At 50.1% G+C, this 21,424-nt stretch overlaps 1 protein-coding gene across 1 annotated transcript; it reads left to right on the top strand.

Annotated features, from left to right (window-relative positions):
• Positions 1 to 198: 198 nt before the first annotated feature.
• Positions 199 to 15,015, top strand: MMAB (metabolism of cobalamin associated B). The gene is made up of 9 exons (XM_027863709.1): positions 199 to 378; positions 5,350 to 5,411; positions 7,246 to 7,339; positions 7,530 to 7,587; positions 10,527 to 10,599; positions 10,854 to 10,951; positions 11,183 to 11,247; positions 13,302 to 13,361; positions 14,616 to 15,015. Exons 1-9 carry the CDS (start codon positions 233 to 235, stop codon positions 14,701 to 14,703), a joined length of 744 nt encoding a protein of 247 aa, XP_027719510.1. The 5' UTR covers positions 199 to 232; the 3' UTR covers positions 14,704 to 15,015.
• The last annotated feature ends 6,409 nt before the right edge of the window (positions 15,016 to 21,424 follow it).

The raw sequence follows: 21,424 nt of genomic DNA, 5'->3' as shown, positions 1-21,424 counted from the left end.
GCCCCTTGCTGAATGGCTATCGATGAACCCAATAGGACCGAGGAACGTACATCACATGGCCCGATCACCGCCCCCGCTGGGAGTCTGAAACCAATCGAAAATGCGTCTCAGGGTCAGGTCGGCCCTCGGCAGAGAGGCATTGGCCAATCGGACAACGAGAACTCGCGGTGGTGCGGTTGGTGGCGTGACCTCGGGGGCTGTACGGGAAGCGAGCAGGGTCAGGCTCAACGCGATGGCTCTATGGGGCAGGGGCGGCCGAATGGGCCTGGGCCTGGGCCTGAGCCTCGACTTGGGTCTGGCCCGTCTGGTCTGCGCGCGGGGGTTGCGGTGTTCCCGCAGGCAGAGCCACGGATCCCAGCAAGGGGAAAACGCTGCAAGGTGAGTGCTGGGCTCTTCTGCCAGCAGGCCCGGGTGGCAGCGACCCACGGGCTGATCAACCCTCGCCGGGGCATCGCCCTGGTAACACCGCCTCGCCGTGACGTCAGCGCGGCGGCGACGTAGTCTCGTTCTGATGTCACCATGGCAACGTCTGGCCAGCGTCCGCGTTTCCATCCTCCCCTTTCCTCCACGTGCCGCAGTGGGACAGAGCCCGGGGTGAGGAGCCAGAGACCCTGGTTCCAATCCTGCCCCGCCACCACTTAACTCTGTGCAAGGCGCCTGCAACCCCCTCCATCCTGATCAGTCACCCAACAAGCATTTATTAAGCACCTACTGTGTACCAAGTGCTGGGGCCTGTGTTTTCATTGGTATTGGGAGCTCTCTCAGAAGAGGAAATTCCCTCCACCAATGCAGGGCAGCACCTCCTCTGAAGCCGGTCACTTAAGTGACCTGAGCGTCCTCATACACAGCCAACAGTGGATCTAAGGCAGGACTTGAACCCAGATCTTCCTGAGTTGAGGCAGCTCTGTCTACTGTAGCCACAGTCACACTCATTTGGTATGTTGTTACCAAGATAAAAAAATGAAATGGGTCCTGCCTCAGCAAGCAACTGGGGTATAGTGGCTACAGTGTGGGACCTGAGTTTGAATCCTGCCTCAGATGTTTACTGACTGCATGGCCCTGGGCAAATCACTTAAACTCTGTCTACCCCAGTTAAAATGGAGATAATAGCAGCTTACAAATAAGATAGTATGTCTGAGTCAATAAATGTTGAGCATCTTCAGTGTGCCAGGCACTGTGCTAAACACGAAATACAGAATGTGCCAAAATTGTGCTAAATACAAAAATGTGCTAAAACAAAAATTGTGCTAAATACAAAAAGAGGCACAAGACAGGCCCTGCCCTCGAGGAGCTTATAATCTAACGGGAGGAGACATAGACAAACAAATATGTACAAAGCAAACTGTGTACAGGATCAATAGGAAATGAGGCCTGACATTAAGGGGGTTGGGGAAGGGTTCCTGTGGGAGATGGGATATTATTTAGGACTTGAAGGAAGCCAGGAGCATGACAGGAGGAAGACAGTGTTCTCGGCTTGGGGAACAGTCAGAGAAACATGCTCAGAGCTGAGAGATGGAAAGTGTTGGTGGTGGAACATCCAGGAGGCTGGTGTCTTTGGGTCAAAGGGTATGTGTCAGAGAGTCAGGTGGGAGAAGACTGGACTGAAGGAGGGGGATGGGTTATGGGGGCTTTGAAAGCCCAGCTGAGCATTTTGTGTTTGATCCTGGACGAGATAGGAAGTTAATAGAATGGGGGTGAAATAACAGGTTGTCAGACTTTCACTTTAGGAAGATCTGTTTGGCAGCTCAAGGAAGATTGGGTCAGAGTGGGGAGAGTCCTGAGGCAGGCAGACCCCCCAGCCACTATTGCAATAGTCCAGGTGTGAGGTGATGAGAGTGCACCAGGTTGAGGGCAGTGTCCGAGGAGAAAAGGGGGCGTATTCCAGAGATGAAGAATTGAAATCAAAGGACCTGGCACCATCTTGGATCTGGAGGGTGAGAGATAGTGAAGAGCCCCAGATGACTCCTAGGTTGGGCACCTGGGGGGACTCGGAGGGTGGCGGTGCCCTCAGAAGTAATAGGAGTGTTTAGGGAGAAAGATGAGTTCCATTTTGGACTTGTTGAGTTTAGGAGGCCAATGGGATATCCAATTTGAGATGTCTGAGAGGCAAGTAGAGATGTGGGACTGGAGGTCAGCAGAGACGTTGGGGCAGAATAGCGTGGAGATGGTAATTAAATCCATGGGAATTGTTGAGATTGCCAGGTGAAGTAGAATCAAGGGAGAAGAGAAGAAAAGAGGGCATATGTACAGTCTTTCATAAACCTTAAAGTGCTATATAAATGTTAGCTGTTATTCTTCTAGAGAATAAAATAGATGCATGTAAAGTAATATATATACGTATATAGTGTGTGTGTGTGTAAATCCAAGGTAATTTGGTAGTGTATTAGCAGCTGAGGGATGAGGAAAGGCTTCATATAAAAGGGAAGTTGGAGAAATATGGGGCACAGCTTGGACAAAGGCATGGAGGTGGGAAATAGAACATTGTACATGAGCAGATAGGCCAGTTTGGCTAGAATGGCACAGGAGTGTCATGTGTACTGAGCAAGGAGGCTGGAATTTGGTTGTCTTTAAATGCCAGAGAGGTTTTATACGTTATCCTAGCAGTGACAGAGATGCTGGACCTTTTTTTGAGCAGAAGGCTTTGGGAATGATTGATTCCATTGGCAGCTGTATGGAGGATGTTTTGGAGAGGGAGAAACTTGAAGCAGGGAGACTGAAGATGAGGGTATCGCAGAGTGCCGACCAATGATAATAGGTTGGAGAGCTTGCATCTAGTCCAATTTCCTGTTTGCAAACGGGGAAACTGAGTCCCAGAAAACAAGGTCACACTGAGTCAGTAGCAGAGCTGAGTTTGAACCCAGACTTCGGTTGTTTAGACTGCAGATCCCAGAGTTGGAAGGCGCAGAGCTCAGAGACCCCCTGGTCCCAGCCCATAACAGTAGGAGCGGCCTCCCTGACTCCTGATCCCCGCCCAGTCTTTGTTTGGAGACCGTAGCACCCTGTGCGGCAGCCCGCTTCTCTCTCCAGCAGGTCTTCTCAGAAGCCAGGTTTTTCCTCTGTGACCTCCACTCATTGCTGCCCTCCTCAGGTTTGGCCTCTGGGTCCTTCACTTCTGCCTGAGGCCAGCGATGCCCATTTGGAGGCTGGATTTGGAATCCAAGGACCCGGGTGACAATCTCTGCCTCTTACCCATGTGCCTTCCCCTGTCTGGGCCTCAGTTTCTTCATCTGTAAAACGAGGGGATTGAACCAGATGGCCTCAACGGTCCCTCCCACTCTAAATCCATGATGATCTGCATCCATTCCTAGGGCAGGTTGGTGCCTCGCCTGGTAGGACAACACACAGGCCAACCTTAGAACCACAAGTACCAGTGTGGCCAGACTAGACCTCCAGTCTTGTGGTGCTGACCCTGCCCTGTACCCCAGTATTCGGTGATTCTGTGAAGTGTAACGCATTTACAAAGTCATGTTCTTTTTCTGTGGGTGCTTTTAATAAACATTAAAATGTATGGATTCTCCTGAACCTTCTAAACCAGTCTGACTCCAGACAGTCATTCCTCTGGCTCAGCCGGCTGTCAGAATGTGCCCAGGCCCGCCTTTTGGACTTGTGGTCAGAGCCAGATTACGAGCCACAAGGACACCCAACAAGTCTGTTAACTCTAGGGCCACATGTTCTTTGGGACCCCCAATAGGATTTTCCAGCTCAGGCATCACACTCCGATGACAGATCTACTTTTAAAGGGGAGGAAAAAAACCCCACATACCTCTGAAAATATTTCAATAAGTTGAAAGAATCCTTCAGGGATTTGGAGTCAGGGAACCTGGATTTTACTAACCTGTGTGACTGTGGGCAAGTCTTCACTCCCTGCTCTGGGCCTCAGTTTCTTGACCTGTAAAGTAGATCTTCCCTAAAGCCCCTTCCAGTTCTGGGTCCCCTGGGCCAGCCCTGCTAGGACCAGATGCCCAGGATTCCCCCAGGCTCCCAGCCTTTGTGACAGCCACCCCTCCCCTCTTCTCCCCAAGCCCTATCGGCCAAAGATAACCAAGCCCAGACTCACCTCCTCTCAGCAAGCCTTTGTCAAGCCCCTACTGTGTGCTAGCTGGTGAGGATGCTGAGAGTGGGGATGAGGAATGCAGTCAGTCATTGAGCGTTTATTAAGGGACACTGAGGAGGTGGCATTTGCAGGCCCAGCGGGGAAGGGACTGGGGACCGCAGGCCCAGAGGCAGGAAGGTTGAAAAGGAAGCAGCCACGGCCAGACTGACAAGACCAGAGTCCATGTGCAGTGAGGCTTGAAAAGATGGGCTGGGGGCATTAATCAGTCAGCCCACAAGCATTTACTAAGCACCTACTGTGTGCAGGGTGCTGAGCGTACAAAAACAGTAAATGAACCAGGCCCTAATCCTGAGAAGCTGACCTTCCAACCGGGGAGACGGGGACATATTTAAGTATATTCAGAATAAACATGAAGAGAACTAACACAAGTCAGTACAAAATAGTTTAGTGTGGGGGGTGCCTGGCCGTCGGGACGGTTGGGAAGGGCGTCCTGTGGAAGAGCTGCTCCCTGAGGCCGGCAGGTTCGTCCCAGGCCTGGTTGGGCCGGGCGGGTGAGAGAGGGACAAAAGGCCCGCATGGCCGGATCCCAGAGGGGGAGAGGAGGAGCATAGAGCCAAAGGGAGGGGCTGGTGTTTGATTCAGGAGGTGATAAGAAGCCTCGGGAGGAGCCCAGGGCGGGGCCATCGGGGTCCTCCAGGCAGGAAGTTCTCATCCCATCCATACCCCAACTGGTGCAGATTGCAGCCCATTCGTGCCCACCCATCCTGAGCCCCTCTTGTTCACTGAAATGACCCACTGCAGCAGGTGCCCCCGGGGGCCTTCCTCAGCTTCCTTTGATGGCATCACAGGGAGCGCACGGCCTTCTGTCCGGCCAGCCCCTGTCCTTTCTGCATACATGTCCCTTTCTTCACGCCTTCCCAACGGGCTGCAGCTCACATGAGGATGTGATCTCACTCAGCCTTACATGTTCAGCGGGCGCTATCGTCATTTCCCATTTCAGAGGAGGAAAAGGAGTCTCAGGTTAAGTGACTTGCCCAGGGCCACTCAGGGCTTCCCGACACCGCGTGCACATAGGCTGGTCTGGTAAAAAAGCAGACCTCTCCCAGCTCGTGGGAGACTGCTTCCATCGAGGCTCCAGCTGTCCTCTGAGCTCACTTCTTCACACCCTGTGGTTCCTAGTCTTTACGACGGTAGAGGGCAGGTGTCCTCTGGGGCCACCGGCTCCCAGTGAAGGGCCCCACACAGCATAAACATCGCTAAGCAGGTGACTGACCTGAGGGTCTGTTTCTCCCTAGGCCACGGTCTTCCTCAGAGACAAGGAGGCTGCCCAAGATCTACACCAAGACCGGAGACCAAGGTAGCTGGAGAGACCCGGCGGACGGGGAGCACCGGAACCCGGCACAACCCGGCTTTTCTCTCCTTCCATCAATAGCTCTGCTTTTTAACATCTCTGCTGTTTCCAAATAGATTCCCCTGCCCTACCCCCCTGGGCCTTTCCTCGTAACTAAGAACATTTGGATAGTGGACCCTGGCCATCAAGATAGTCAGGGTCCACACCCATCCCCCTGGCCCTCTGCAGAGAGGAGACTGAGGGTCTGGGCACTCTCAGCCGTGAAGGTTTGGGGCCGCCCCCTCCCTCACATTACCATCTGGGTCCCGTCTTCCCATTCACCTGCGGGCCTCACCTTCATCCTTCTTAGCACACGAAAAGACCGCGTTCCATTCACACGCAGACTTTCCACAGCCCTGTGTCTGGGTAATTATTTCTTAATTACAAGGCGTATATTACAAGGCACACCGCGCAGGTGTGTTCACGTCCAAGTCAGGAGATGATGGGTGGCTGCGGCTCAGCATGGAGCTGAGGGTTCCGCCGGTGCTTCCTTGCCGGGTCACTTTAGAAGGGTTCTCTGACCCTGTCTAGCCCACGGTTGGCGCATCCTCAATGACTGAGTCAGAGGACCCCAGGAAAGGTGTCTCCCAACACGGACATTCTCCCTTGGGTTGAGACTCTCAGCCGTGGCTGCTGAAATACCCTGAGCCCCAGAGATTTTTTAAAAAGAGATGGAAATAAATACTCCTCAAAGAGGTTGGACTGTATCCTGCCTAGGAAAAAATGTCAGAGTAAGGAAGAGACCAGTCGGGATGAGGGCCTGGGTGAGAGTGGACGCCCCAGGGTAACATCCCCACCACCGCCCGGCTTCCCAGGCCTGGAGTCTGGGTTCGTCACTTATATCACTGGGGTCAGTGCGAGGGAGATCCGTGACCCCTGCCCATCTGACCTCTGGGGCCCGCAGTGACGGGGCAAGAGCGGCGGGCGAGCTTGAAGGCCCTGATCCCGGCTCGCCGGGTGACCCAGGCCCTCTCTGCTCCGTTACTAATTTGTGTTTATTTTTTCCCGCTGGGCCCCCTTTCTTAGCGGGCTGGTTTTTAGAAATCTCTTTGTGTAACAGTCACGTCTTGTTTTGTTTGTCCAACTTTGCTGTTGTGACAGTTTGGTTTTAACTGTTGTCTGTGTTGTAGGCAAGTTACGGAGGGTTGGCAAAGTGGTCGGGGCAGTAAGACCCGAGTTCAAGCCCGGCCTCAGACACTTCCTAGCTCTGGGACCCTGCGCAAGTCACCTAATATCTCTCTGCTTCAGTTTTCTCATCTGTAAAATGGGAATAATAATACCATTACTTCCCAGGGTGGTTGTAAGCCTCAAGTGAGAATATTTATACAGCGCTTTGTAAACCATGGAGTGCTCTGTGGATGTTAGCTATTATTGTTTATCTAGGTGTCTGTTTTGTTTTGTTCTTACCCCTTAAGATCAGGTGACTGGGATTATGGGCCTAGATCTGTCACTAAAAGGTGTGGTACCTTAGGAATTTCACAAAGGTCCCCCTTTCTGTAGTCTCAGTTTCTTTTTCTGGAAAATGTGGAGATGAAACTAGATTTCCAGGTCCCCTCCCAGCCCTGACATCCCCTATTCTAAATCCCCTCCCAGCTCTGGTATTCTTTGTTCTAAGGAAAGTATCTCTGTGCCCTCAAAAGTACCCTCATATTTAGAATAACTTTGTCAAGTGAGAAGCAGTAACAGACAGAAAGGGTTTATGGGGGAAAGCCCCCAAAGAGAAACCCCCAGGTCCCATCTCTCCCCCGCCACGGCTAACTCAGAGCCAACTCCTGACCTCTGTCCTCCTCTTTTCCCACAGGTTTTTCCAGCACTTTCACTGGGGAAAGAAGACCCAAGGATGACCGAGTGTTTGAAGCCTTGGGAACAACTGATGAATTAAGTTCAGCTCTCGGGTAACTGAGCTGTCTTTGCCTTTGGCACGTCTGTAACAACGACTGTAGTCACCGCGTGCCCCTTCTGGGGGAGGGGATGGGGGAGCTTCTCATCCCGCTTCCTAGATCGCCTCGGAGGCCCAGAATAGCCGAGAGGTCCGCCGAGCCCGCGCCTCTAGGCTAAGGAATGACTTTTTCTGGTTCCCTTTAGGTTTGCCATAGAAGTCGCAACAGAAAAAGGCCACACGTTCGTGGATGAACTTGAGAAAGTGAGTAATACCAACCCCTTCTCCCTCGGTGAATGACTCCGGCAGTGGGCACACGTCTCAGCTGCCTGCAGGTGCAGCTGGCCTCCCTTCCTCCCTGCCTCAGTGAAAAGCACTCTGGGGGGCATTCTCCTGGAAGGGACCGTGAGACCCATTGAGCTGCCCTATATTGTGAGCTATAAGTCAACCTGGCTTTTTTGGTATAGAACATCAGGTTTGGCCTATATTCCCTATATAGGTCAATCCTAGTCTGACTTCCTGCTTTCTCTGAAGCACGGTCCCCAGTCCCCATTGTTGCCGGAGCTGTGATCAGCTAGAGGAAGAAGGCTTTGTTGGCAGTATACCTGGTGTATAGAAACCAGCTTTATTTGGGGTCCCATTGGGGGGCATTTTTTTGTAGTTACCCTTCTAAGGCCAGAGATGATTCTGCAATGCTACACCCAGCTTGGTTTGGGGACAGCTCAAGGACTATCCCCTTGTATCAGGGCCGTGGCTGCTTGATAAATACGATGGGCCTGATCCTGGCAAAGAAGAGCTGTTAGCTCATGGTTTCAAATATATGCCTTTTATCATATGAAGAAAAAAGTCCTTCCTTTTCTTTATTTTTTAGTGTTTTGCATATCACTAAGTGCTATATTTTATCAAAGGCTTTCTCTTCTAATGGCATAATTATGTAATCTTTACTTTTTTCTCTTGTGTTGAAAAGATTTACTATGTTGATTGTTATCCTGATCTTAGCCATCCTTGCATTCCAGTTATAAATCATACTTGGTCATAATCAATATCATTTTTGTAGTGTTGCTCTCTTCTGTTCCTGAGTATTATTAGCTGTGTAATCCTAGGCAAGTCACTTAAGCTCTCCACAGCTCAGTGTTTTAGGACTCAGTCAAGTGAGAGATTTGACCTTGATGACCTCTAAAGCCCCTTTCATCCCTAAATCTATTATCCTATTTAAAATTATGTGTCAGTATGCATTAATGATCTTGGCCTACAGTTTTCTTTCTCAGCCTTATCTTTTCCTGGTTTAGGGATCAAAACCATATACCATCTTTCTCTCTTTGTAGAATCTGTCTATATAGCATAGAAATTCCTTTTTCTTTAAAAGTTGGGTCAGATTTGCTTATGAATCTATGTAGACTTGGTCCTTTCATGCAGATATTTCTGGTCTATTTAGATCAGATTCTCTGCCTGTTACTTTTGATATTATGTACTTTTGTAAATAAACAGTCATTTCTTTTAGATTGTTAGCATAGATTTGGGTATGGTCATCTAATTTTTTATAATATTTTGCCTTCACTTTGTCATTTCTAATTTGGACTTATTCCCCTCTTTGCTTATTAGTTTTGTTGATCTCTTAAAAAACAGCTCTAGAGTTTTTTTTTATCATTTCCATTTTTAATTTTCACTCATTAGTCTTTACTGTTGTCTTGGTTACAAGTGCAGACTGAACTCAGTAAGCTCCTTGCTCCCTTTCTTACTGATTTAGACATTTAACACTAAATCTGCCCTGATGATACTTCGGCTTAAGCATGCCATTGGGAGTCCCTGCTGAGGAGACGGCATCGCAGTCTCCAAGCACTTTGATAGCTGTAACATGGAAGAGGGATTAGACTTCTTTTGCTTAGTCTTAGGTGGCAGGATGAGGAGAGCAGTGGAGAAGCTGTAGAAAGGCAGATTCCATCTTTCTGGGAGGAAAAACTTCCCATCCCACCTATCCCAGAGTGGAATGTGGATTCCCTGTCAATGGAATTCTCCAGCCAGAAGCCGGATGTCTGCTAGGTGGAAGTATCCTAGCAGAGATTTCTGGTACAAGTCAGCCTACGTGGCCACTGGGTTCCCTTCCGTCTCTGAGACTGTTGATAAGGGCAGCCCCTCCCTGGTAGGAGGCCTGGCCAGTGTTCCTGAGCAGATTGGAGATGGGGGCACCAGTAAACACGGGGCCAAGGGAAGGACAGAACATCTGTTTACACTTTTATTTGAGGCTCATGAGCTCAAGCTAATGGCGTAAAGGTGCCCTGAGACGCTGTGTGATGGAGGTGATCAGAGCTGGAAGGGACACTGGCATTATCTCATCTAAAGCGCATTTTACAGAGGCAAAAACTGAGGGTTGGCAGGGTAGGACGGGAGCGATTTATCCCAAGTCACAACAGCCAAAAGTGACCAAACCGGACCAGGGAGTTAGAAAAAGCCAGCTCTTCCACCTTCAAACCTAGGGATTTTTTCCTATTATTCTCTCATATCCAAAAGCTATTTATAAAAGAAGAAGAAGTACCTACTATGTGCCAGGCATTGTGCTAGGGGATTTATAATTATAATCACATTCAATCTTCACAACAACCCTGGGAGGTAGGTGCTGTTATTATCCCCATTTTACGGTAGAGAAACTGAGGCAGACAGAGGTGAAATCACTTGCCCAGAGTCACACAGGTAGTAAGTGTGAATTTGAACTCAAGTCTTCCTGATTCCTAGCCCAGGGCTCTATCCACTGCACTGCCAACTGCCTCAAAACTTGAAATCAGGCTCCAATTTCACAGGTTTCCTTCCTGTGGTGGCCAGTTGGTGATTGTGGTAGAGATTTAAATCTGGAATTCTAAGACCAATGTGTCTCTTTTGCTTACTTAATACAGCAGTCACACTTAGTATTCCCTTAGTGGTATTCCTCCTCCTCCTCCCCCTTCCCCCCTCCCCCCCTTCCTGCGGCCTCAGGAACAGCCCAGCAAACGCCTTCCTGCAAGGAGGGCAAGGCTTCCAGGAGGGCCTTCACAGGGAGGGTTCCAGAGGAGTTTGTTAATTAGAATTTAATGTCCACTAATTAAAGGTTCTGACTGGCCCCAACAAACTGCCCCTCGGTGCTTTGTGGGAGTGTTACGTGGCACCTCCACTCCCCCTTCTCCAGCCGTCACAAGTGGATCTGCATCCTCACCTTCTGCTGCTCTCCCCAGGTCCAGTGCAGGCTACAGGACGCCGGCTCAGCCATTGCAACGCCGCTGTCGTCGGCCAGGGAGGCTCACTTGAGTAATTCTCTCCTTATCTGACCCTTACAGAGGTAGCAGCTCCCTTTGAGCATCCTGAGCATGCCCTCCCTCGGCCTGGGCCCGCTGTTGTCTCTGGATGGGCCAGGAACCCAACTGTGGGATGGCGGGGAAGCCCCCAGAGGGAGGGGAGAAGCTGTGTCCGTTCTGGGGAAGGGCGAGGGCGTTCTGCCCGAGGCTCTGCAGTGAGCATCGGCCTCGTGAGGGTTTCCTTGGGCTTCCTCTGTCCCTCTGCAGAGCGCACAGCGTTCAGTGAGGATGCTGTCCAGGACCTGGAGCGCTGGATAGACGCATACACGAGCCAGCTCCCTGCCCTCACGGCTTTCATTCTGCCTGTAGGTATTGGGGTTACCGAATCACTTGGGCTTTGGCCAAACCCGTGTGTGTGTGTCTGTGTGTCTGTGTGTGTCTGTGTGTGTACATGTGTGCCGAAAAAAGCAGGGGCTCCTGTCATCCCATCTTGGTGGCCTTTGGACATGGGGAGGAGCTATGGTTCTTCCTAGGCCTTCTCTCCACTAAATATGGCACCGCAGCCTATCAGAGCCAATGTCTTGTTTCTGTTTCAGTCGGGAGGCAAGAGCAGCACGGTGCTCCACTTATGCCGAGCTGTGTGCCGCAGAGCTGAGAGATGGTGAGAGACCGAGGGACAGGAGGGAGGGACGGCCCGAGTGCCGGTGTGTCTTCCTCATCTTTGTGTCTGCCCCCAGCAGCCAGCCCAGGCTTTAATCATGAGTGGATGAATGAGTGATTGAATGAGCAAGTGAGTGAATGAGTGATTGAATGAATGAGCAAATGAATGATTAAATGAATGAGAGTGAATGACTGAGTGAATGAACGAGTGAGGGATTGAATACATGAGTAAATAAGTGAGCAAATGAAGGAGTAGATGAATGAATAAATGAGTTATTGAATGAATGGGTGAATGAATGAATGAATGAATGAACAAGTGAATGACTAGGTGAGTGAATGACTGAATGAAGCAGTGAGTGAATGAAGGAGTGAATGAGTAGCAGCCTGGCAGAGAGAAAAGGACATTGGAAGTCAGGAGATCTGGATTCTAGTCCTGAGATTTCCACTTGGTCCCTGTGACCTTGAGCATGTCACATCCTTTGGGCCTCAGTTTCATCCTTTCTAGTAGGAGAAGAATCAGAAAACCCAGGTTCTTGACCCAGGTGTGCTGCTACTTAATCGCTGTGCTTTTAGGCCAGTCACTCGCCCTGTCTGGGCCTCAGTTTCCTCATCTGTACAATGGAGAATTTGGCCTTCTGTGAATCTGAGCCAGAGGCTCATGGCCAGGGCCCCAAGATGCCTCTGTGCCCATGCTCGCGGCCGGAGCCGTAGGAGGAAGGCGCATATGTGACAGAACACCTTCATTCAGCCAACATTTGTGAGCCCATGAATGAGCTATTGCGGGTACCCCCTAGGCCCCCCAAAGTCTAGAGGAGAGGGGAGAACTAAAGCAAAACGTCACTTTTCCAAGGACATCACCTTAAACGTTTGAAGAGTAATAAATCCACGTGAAGACGCCTGGCTTAGCAGCGCCGTCCATGTACCCCTGCACGGGGAGGGCAATGAAGCCCCGATGTGAGGAGGGACCAGGAAATAAAGTCTGCCCTCCTGTATACTGAGGCGTCTCCTATGGCCATAAGTGCTTGGGGATCTCCTCAAAGAGGCCTGTCCCTGCAAACAAAAGCCAGCCCAGGCCAGCCTTCCATGGGCATGCAGGCCAGTGATGGGCCTGCTGTCGGGGCAGAGTGCAGGGGAGGCGGGCCTGAGGGCAGGAGACCCTGTTTGTTTCTCAGTCTAGCTCTGCCACTAACCACAACAGTAATAACAATAGTTAACATTACACTAACAAAAAATAGATCACATTTACATAGCGCTTTAAGGTTTGCAAAGACTTTACCAATATCATCTCATTTGATCCTTACAGTGAGCCTGGGAAGCAGGTACTATTAGCACTTCTTTTTGCTGATGAGGAAACTGAGGCAGACAGCAGTTAAAGTGACTTTCCCAGGATCACACAGCCAGTTGGTGTCTGAGGCATGGTTCAATTTCAGGTCTTCCTGACTCCCAAGTCCAGCACTCTTGTCTGCTGCACAGTGACCTTAGATGAGTCATAAGCCCTCTTTGGCACTCCCATTTTCTCATCTGTAAAATAGGAGGGTTGGCCCAGCTGGTCCTTAAGCCCCCTCCTCTCCCTCTGTAACATTCTGTGACAATGAGCGAGAGTTGCCCTGGTCAGGCCAGGCCAGCTGGCTCTCTGCAGTCCATCAACAGTCTCCCCAAATGACCAGGACATGAAGGCATGAAGGAGGGTGGGGGGAGAAGGATGTGTGAGTGTGTTCAAGAAAGTGGGGCTGTGGCCAAGACCTGGAGAATGCTCCACGGCTTGGGTGGGGAGGGTGGTAAAGGGGTCGCACCTCATCTGGGCCCTCCTCCGAGCTCCCTTCCTGGGTGATTGTCTAAACACCCTTGCTGTGTGTTTTCATGATCTCGTGTGCGTGCCCACTGTGTTCATTCATAGCATCGTGAGTCAGATGGGGTCAAAGACTGGCCCTCGATGGAGCTGAGGGTGGCCCAGAAGACAGCCCCGAGCAGGGAAGTGAGAGGAGTGGCGCTGGAGGTCACTGCTCCCAGGCCACGGAGACCAGTATTCTCTGCTTGTTTTCCTCCCCCTTCTAGTGTGGTTCCGCTAGTCCAGGCTGGGCAGACAGATGCAAACGTGGCCAAATTCTTGAACAGGTAATAAAACCAATGGAAAGAATCCCATTCCCCAAATGGCTCTCCCTTTGAAGCCAAGCTCAGCATTTTATCTTCACAACGTCTGGAAATGAGGGCCCTGATCGCTCCAACCCTCCAGCCTTGAGGAGGACAGATCTGGATGCACTGGGTATCACAGCCGTTTGGCTAGTCAGAGGGCACAGACATGGGCAAGGTCGTGTTGCCTCTGCCCTCTGGCGCCATTGACGGCAGCGGCCGGGTCTTATTCAGTCTTATTCAGCAGTCACAAAGCACCTACTATGGGAGACAGTTTCTGCCTTCAGGAAGCTTCCACTCCAACAAGGACACACAGAACATCTACTGAACATGTGCAAAATGAATCCACGGTGGTTTTGTGAGGGAAGGCACACAGGGTCCTGCACGCAGTAGGTTCTTTCTCAGTGTTTCATGAATAAAAGAAAACCGGAGATGCTGATGTTGGACTGTGACAAGCTGTCGTCTTGAGGTTGTTCTAGGGTTGTGAAGCCCTATCCCATCCGTGATCCCACCTGGTCCTCACAGCAGTCTGAGAGTAGAGGGCAGGGAGTGGTATTCCCATTTTGTGGGTGAGGCCCAGAGAGGGAGCTGATTTGTCCAGGGTCAAAGCAGTGATAGGTTGAGCCCGGCCAAGGCCCCAGGCTACTGACCCTCAGTCTCTGCTCAGCTCAGCTTCCCAAGGAGTCTGTCCCCTTGCCAAGGTAATGAGTCATCTCTGTTGGCAGGTGGTCCGTTAGGAGTAATGGGCATCGGTTGCAGGGGCAGGCTCCCTGGGAGCAATTAGCAGCCCCTCCTGGAAGGCCCTCTGGCAGAGGCTGGACGGCCACTTGTCTGGGACGTTGGCAGGAGGCGATTCTTGTTCAGGGTTGGACTGGACAAGGCAGCCGCCGAGGGTCTTCAGCCTCTTGGCCGTGGCGGTGCCCAGAGCTGGCCTGTCCGTTAGACTCCTGGCCCTGCTCCATGTGTCAGGGCCTTCCTGCCGGGCAGTTGGGATGATGCTGTTGGCCAGGAAGCCTGTTGGGCCAGAAGCCCTGGCACCGTCCTCGGCCTCAGGCTCCGACGATAATTCACCACATGCCCAATTCATCAAACTGCAGTTGGCCAAGGACCCACCACCACCGTTAAGTTCTGTTAGGGACCAATTGGCCATTTAAACGTCTGCTTTTAACATTAATTTGGGAATCAGTGTTTCTCCTTTGGAGATGTTCTCTTTGACTCTCTTTCTCTTTCCCCCTCCAGACTCAGTGACTATCTCTTCACTTTGGCCCGATATGCAGCCATGAAAGAGGGGAAGGAAGAAAAAATATACCGAAGACAGGACCCCTAAGGCCAAGGCATGCTGGGAAAATCCTGTAAAGAGAGAGGCCAGTGCCTTTCTGCCCCCATCCCAGCCGGGTAGGGGCAGGCGTTAGCATGTGGAGCATCCAGACCTGGTACTGTCCTGATGAAAAGCCTGAACTCCCCCACCCCAGCTTACATCCCATCCCCCCATGGCTTCATCCCGGCCCCTCGTCGACTCTGTGAGCAGCCAGTGTTCCCAGGGACTGGGAGGCCCAGTTCAGGGTCTCTGAAAACAAGATGGTCGGACACTTGTAGGCCAGATGCCAAAGGTGACCAGAGGATAAAAGGAATGCCTGAGTCCAGCGTGTGTGTGTGTGTTCACATGTGAAGTTCCAGAAGCCCTCCCGTGGCCAGCCTTCCCCCTTCAGGATTCAGCAGGGCACTTGAGCACATCCACAATGTAAATGTGATTTACCTGTGCCGGAGGGGCCTTAAATGTCACATTTATAAAGGAAAAGCCGGCAGGATTTGGTATTGTAGTCACCCCCGAACCATCCGTCAACCACGAAGCGTGAGGAGAGGCCTGAGCAGATTTACAGGCTAGGGCTGCCAACAAATACTGGTCCCCTTTGGTCCACGTGTCGGGGTGGAGGAGGGAGGGGGCAGCTCACGGTTCTGCCCGGGCCCCACGGATGCCCCAGCAGGCGCTGCCGAGACTGCTCGAGCCTGGGCAGCAGGCCCACAAATGAATGGGCGACCCCTCGTCCCACCTGCATCAGGCCTTTTGAGGCAGGACCTTCAGAAAATGCGCTAGCTAATGCCTCAGGTCAGCTCCCACAATTGTTATGTATTTAAATTGCAGTCAGGCCTACCCTCTCCCAAAAAGCACTGGATGATGGTGGGTCCCCACAGCTTGCAATTCTCCTCGTTTGCTGCCTTCCTGACCCAGTGTGGGGAAGAAATGAGTGGTCAGGCTATGGCCAGAGGCCTGAGCATGCTTCCATCTGAAATCAGAAATCAGTGGGTTTCCAGAGTTACTGACAGCAGTTCACAGCTTTGCCCAAGGGAGATTAGGAGGAAATGAGCCCATCAACTGTTAACAAGGGAGAAAACAAGCATTGTGGTACAGGCCCAGGAAGAGGAGGCGTGGGAGTCGAGACCTGGATTCAGATCCCGCCTCTGACACCTACTGACTGTGTGTTCCTAGGTGAGTCTGACTTCTCAGCCTCAGTTTCCTCCTATGTAAAACAGAGGTGAGGACAGCGCCTCCACTACTGACCTTACTGGGTTGGGGGGAGGACCACGATCACATGGGTCAAGCCCTTTGTGAGCCTTGAAGCCACTCTCCTTGTCAGATAGGAATATTATGTGCTGAGGCAGAGGAGAAAATGCACCTGATCTCAGAGGACCCGAGTTCAAATCCCAGCTCATTTGCCATCTGTGTGACCTCTCGGGGTCTCAGTTTTCTCCTTTGTTGTAACAGCAGCAGGGGACACATCAGAGCAGTTTGCCAGGCACTCAACCAACATAATCTCATGGGACCCTCACAGCAGCCCCAGGACGAGGTCGTCCTGTCCATTACCAACCAACCCAAAACCTACAGTGGCTCCACATTGACCTTCAGATAACATTCAGACTTGTCCCCTGGCTTTTGAAGCCCTCCTCCCCCACCTTTCCAGTCTTCCAGTCATTATTGCCCACCACTCCCTCATCCATGCTAGTCACATTGGCCTGCCAGCTGTTCCCCACACATACCATTCCAGTGCCTGCCTCAGGACCTTTGCCCAGGCTGTGTCCCATGCCTGGAATGCTCTCCCTCATTATATCCTCCTCCTGGAATCCCGTGCTTTCTCCCCATCATAGCTCTGGTGCCACCACCTATGTGGTGAAACCTTCCTAGATCCCATGCTACTCCCTCCTCCCCCTGCTCAGTTTTCTCTCTCTTGAAATTATCTTGTGTTACTTTGTATTTACTTATTTATCTGTGTACATGTTGTGTCCCTCTGGTAGAATGTAAGCTCCATGAAGGCAACAATTATTTGGTTATTGCCTTTGAATCTCCAGCCCCCAGCAAGGTGTCTCGTGCATTGAATTAGACACTTAGAAGCTTGATGAATTAAATGCCACAAGTATTGTGGTTCCCATTTTATAGACTAGGAAATGGAGGCTCAGTTAAGTGATTTGCCCAAGGTCCCACACCTAGTTAGTGTCTGAGGTGGGATTCAAATTCACTGCTGTCCTAGCGCACACATGAGGCAGGGGACGCATCATTTTAAAGGTCCTTTCCAGCTCTAATTCTTACGATCAGGCACAGCTTCCTCAATGACATTCTCTGAAACTGAAGACAATTTCCATATCTCATTCCAACCACTTTTTCTGGGGAAGATTCCAGGAAGGATCCTAGCCCTAGTTGGGAGACGGAGGCATCTGAGAATTGGCTTTTTCAACAACCAACATTCCCCTGGGAAATTTCTCCAGGCTCAGGAGCTAGAGAAACATCCCCTTCTTGCTCCACTCACTCAACAATAACCAACAGGCCAGCTTGGGGGTGGGGGGAGGGTCTCTGTGTTTAGCACAGGGGAGAGAGGAACCAGGTCCAGAACCCAAAGTTCTGTGCCTTCCACTATGTCACTGGCTTCCTGATGGAAGTTTTAATTAAGCTTTAGCATGCCTCTCGAGTTCACACACACACACACACACACACACACACACACACACACACACACGCACACCAGTCACTAATACATGCTGCTATCTTGTTATTCAACCTCTTCTTTAACTGATATTTCATGGCTATTGTTAACGTCCATTTTTCACAGAGTAATTTTCGAAGGCTGAGCTTGTAACACATCCCGATGACAAACGTTCCCAGTCCAGGATCCCCCGTCAGCTGCAATGTCACCCCGAGCTGTTCCTCACTACTTTCCTCAGACAGCCCACCCCATTTTATGATAGCTCTGTCTCAGTTATCACAATTGAACCTTTAAGAATTCGGCGGCTTTTCAAATTTAATTGAATACAATTCTTTGTATAATAAATTCTGCATGAATGCTACATAAATCAGCCCTAGGAAAGATTCATGGCTGTCTTCCTCCCCAACCCAGGGCCCAGAAATCTCTCACTGGCACTACTGGACCGAAGCCGGTACTTTTTGATTGTCACAAGAAATCAATTTCACCTTTCCGGCTCAGCTTGAGGGGCACGTCTGATTTATAGCCACCAACTCATCAGATTTCCCCATGTTTTCATCTCCAGGAGTCCCTGGAGGATGAAGGATTTAGGTCCAAATAGAGAAAAAAGAGGATCTTGGAAGTCCAACCTTCTCCAGTTGGAGTCCAAAGCCTCTATCTCTAAGAACCAACATGGCTACTTCTGTTCAAGTTGGGGAACGAGGTCAAGATTCAGAAACTCCCCCTACTGGGTGTCGGTGACCGCCTGACGTGTAGGGGAAGGCACAGTGGCTGCTCCCTGCTGTTTAGGAGAGACAGCCCTGCACCGTGGGAATGAGTAATGTGTTCTTATTCTAGCCCAGCATCTTTTTTACATTCCCATCTATTATTTCACTCGATCATCCATCAACATAAATTATTTTTGCTTCCAGTCCCTGTTGAATAGCACACCTAACCCCACAGACAGACACTCAGTTTGTCTTGCAAACTTTTTCAACGTGGACCTCTCATGTAGTCCTGTAGGTAGAAAGCCCAGAATCAACATGGGGATATTGGGAGTTACTGTATTGGTGAGGACGAGTCCATGAGGCACAGGCAGCTTCCAGTGAGGAGAGGTCTAGAAATCACTGGCAAGGTCATTTGAGAGACTGTGTGATCAGCATGCATTACTTGGCATATAGTAAATGCTTAATAAATTATTTTTTCCATTCATTCATCCATCCATCCCATCCATCTACCCATCCAAGCGTCCATTCATAGAAAGCTCTGGATTTGGAACCAGGACCCTTTTTGAAGCTTGGCTCCCGCTTCCCACCAGTGTGACTTCTGGCAAGCTTTTTCACCAGAGCGGCTTAGAGCAGGGAGGGACCTTAGAGATCACCTCATCTAAGCCTTTCCTCCAACAAAGGCCTGGAATGCCCCTTTTCCTTACCTCCAGCTCTTGGAATATCTGGTTTCCTTCTAAATTAATCTCAAGTGCTACTTCTTACTTAGTAATAGCTGGCATATGTATATGTGAATCCTTGTATGTGTACATCTATACTATATGTGTGTATATATGTAAATTATATTTATACATTTATATAATAGCAGGCACTTTAAGGTTTGCAAAGCACTTAAAAATATTGTCTCGATCCTCACAACAACCCTCTTACACCCATTTGACAGATGAGAAAACTGGTTAAATGACTTGCCCAGGGTCACCTAGCTAGTAAGTGTCTGAGGTCATATTTGAACTCAGGTCTCCCTGACTGCAGATCCTGAGCTCAATCCACTGTGCCACCCAGCTGCTTCTGTGAAGCCTTCTCTGATTCCACCATTTACTAGTATTCTCTCTTCCGAAATTATCTTGTATTCATTTTGTATGCGCGTGCTCTCTCTCTCTCTCTTACCCCCCACATATACATATATACATATACATATATATACATACATGTATATACATATACATATATATATATATACATACATACACAACACATAAAGTTTTCTATATTTGTTGTAGGCATATGGATCATAGCTTTCCTGGAGGGCAGAGACAATTTCACTTTTGTCTTTGTAGTTTAGCACAATTCCTGGTACCTAGTGGGTGCTTAATAAATGCTTGTTGATAGATTTATTAAGTATCCACTGTGTGCCAGGCACTGTGTTAGGTGCTGGGGATACATAGATAAAAATGAAACAGTTCCTACCCTCAGGGAGCATACGTTCCTTGAAGACAGACAACGTGCATTCAAACGTGTGTGTGAAAGAAATACAAGAAGAATTTTGGGGCTGGGGGAGGTGGGGAATCAGCAAAGAAGGTGGCACCTGGGCTCAGCATTGATGGAAGCCCAGATGTGGAACTGAGGAGGGTGTGCCTTCCAGGTGTGGGGGAGCCCTGAAGAGAGGAGATGGAACAGCAAGGTCGGTTTGACTGCACAGGAGTTAGTGTTACAGACAGCTTCCTTGGCTAGGAAGAAGCAATGACCCTTAGACAAATTTAGAAATCTGCCCAGATATCTGAAGTCATTTTGGCCCGGATTCAATGTAGCCACTTGTGGGGGGAGGAGGAGGCAGGGAGCACAGCGTCTGGGCAAGAACACAGACATGGCCCGTTGGGAATCCAGCAGAGATCTGGCACGTAGCACTGTGTGGCACATAGTAGGTGCTTAATACATGTTTACTGATTGAGATCCAATTGAGCCGCTGCGCCAATGGACGCGCCAATGGATGCACCAATCAAGACTTTCTTCCCCAACGCGCCTGGGAGAGAGAGGGGCTTCTCCAGCAGATGCTTTGGCAACCCGGCTCCCTGCAAGCCTTTCACTGACCATATGCAAAGCCCAAAAGCGTCCCTGCTGCGCAAGGCTCCTTTATTTACGATTACCTTGGAGCTGTCGGGGTAGACATATGTTGCTAAGGGTCGTTTATTCTTGTTTGTAAAATTTATGGCTTCTCCTAGATTACACACTGTCAAAACTGGAAGGATTGCCCCCCAAATCTCTTGCTGCATGATTGGATCAGACGTGCGTACATCTGTTAACACTGTAGGAATTGTAAAATGAGCTAAGTTCAACTATAACTCAAGCGTTCCTCAGCCCTGCTGGAGGGTGGAAGCCGCCGGCACACCGCTGACGCGCAGGGCGAGAACATACACACGCAGACGTTTTGTTGCATCACAAAAGTCTCGGACGCGAGGGACGTCAGAGACCATTGGGCTCAAGTCCGTCCCCGAACGAGGACGCTCTCTGTAGCGCTGGGAAGCGGCCAGCCAGGCTGTGCTCGAAGACGAGCCCCCGCCCAAGGCTCACCCTTCTGCTCCGCGACCATTCTCATCCCATCCGTAGGGTGCTTTTGCTGATGCTTCTGGGGCTAAACAGAGCTAGTGCTATTCTAATTCATGTGACAAGCCCTTCAAACACTTGAACACAGCTTTCACCTCCCACCCGAAGCTAAACGTAAAAAAAAAAATTACTTCCAAGGTCTGGTCCAGGGATTGGACCCTGACCCAATCCTCATGTGTCCTGAATTCGAAGTCCTTTCCCATCGTAGTTGCTCCTCTCAGGACACTCTCTGGCTCCTTCCTCCCTAAACCTCAGTGTCCAGAACATAGTCCAGGTGTGATCTGACCAAGACAAAGTGCAGTGGGACCATCACCTCCCCTTCCTCGCCCACCCCAATACAGCTCAACACTACATTAGTTCCTTTGAAGGCCAGTTGTGGTCCACTAAAACCTCAAGGTCCTTTTCAGAACAATGCTCTCTATCCACATCTCCTCGTCTTATTTTTGTGGCTTTGATTTTTTTTATACCCAAATGCGAGACTTTCTATTTATTCCAGTTGAACTTATTTGATTCAGCCTGATGCTATAGTCTGTCAAAACCCTTTGGGATCATGATTCTTTGTAATCACTGTTCCTCTTTCTAGATATTTATGAACCATCTCTTTAATGATCCATTGTGGAATTTTCCCAGAGATTGAAGGTCAAGCTTCCTGGCTCTGAAATCTACACTTTTCAGCCTGTCCTCTTCCTTTTTTTTTTTTTTAAATTAGGGCATTTTCCATCTTCTCCCATCTTCCAAGATCTCTCAAATATCACTGATAGTTGACTCTGCC

The sequence above is a fragment of the Vombatus ursinus genome, unplaced genomic scaffold, assembly GCF_900497805.2.
Source record: "Vombatus ursinus unplaced genomic scaffold, bare-nosed wombat genome assembly UNPS02001287.1, whole genome shotgun sequence".
Lineage (NCBI taxonomy): Eukaryota > Metazoa > Chordata > Mammalia > Diprotodontia > Vombatidae > Vombatus > Vombatus ursinus.
This window is presented reverse-complemented; position numbering and strand designations above follow the sequence as displayed.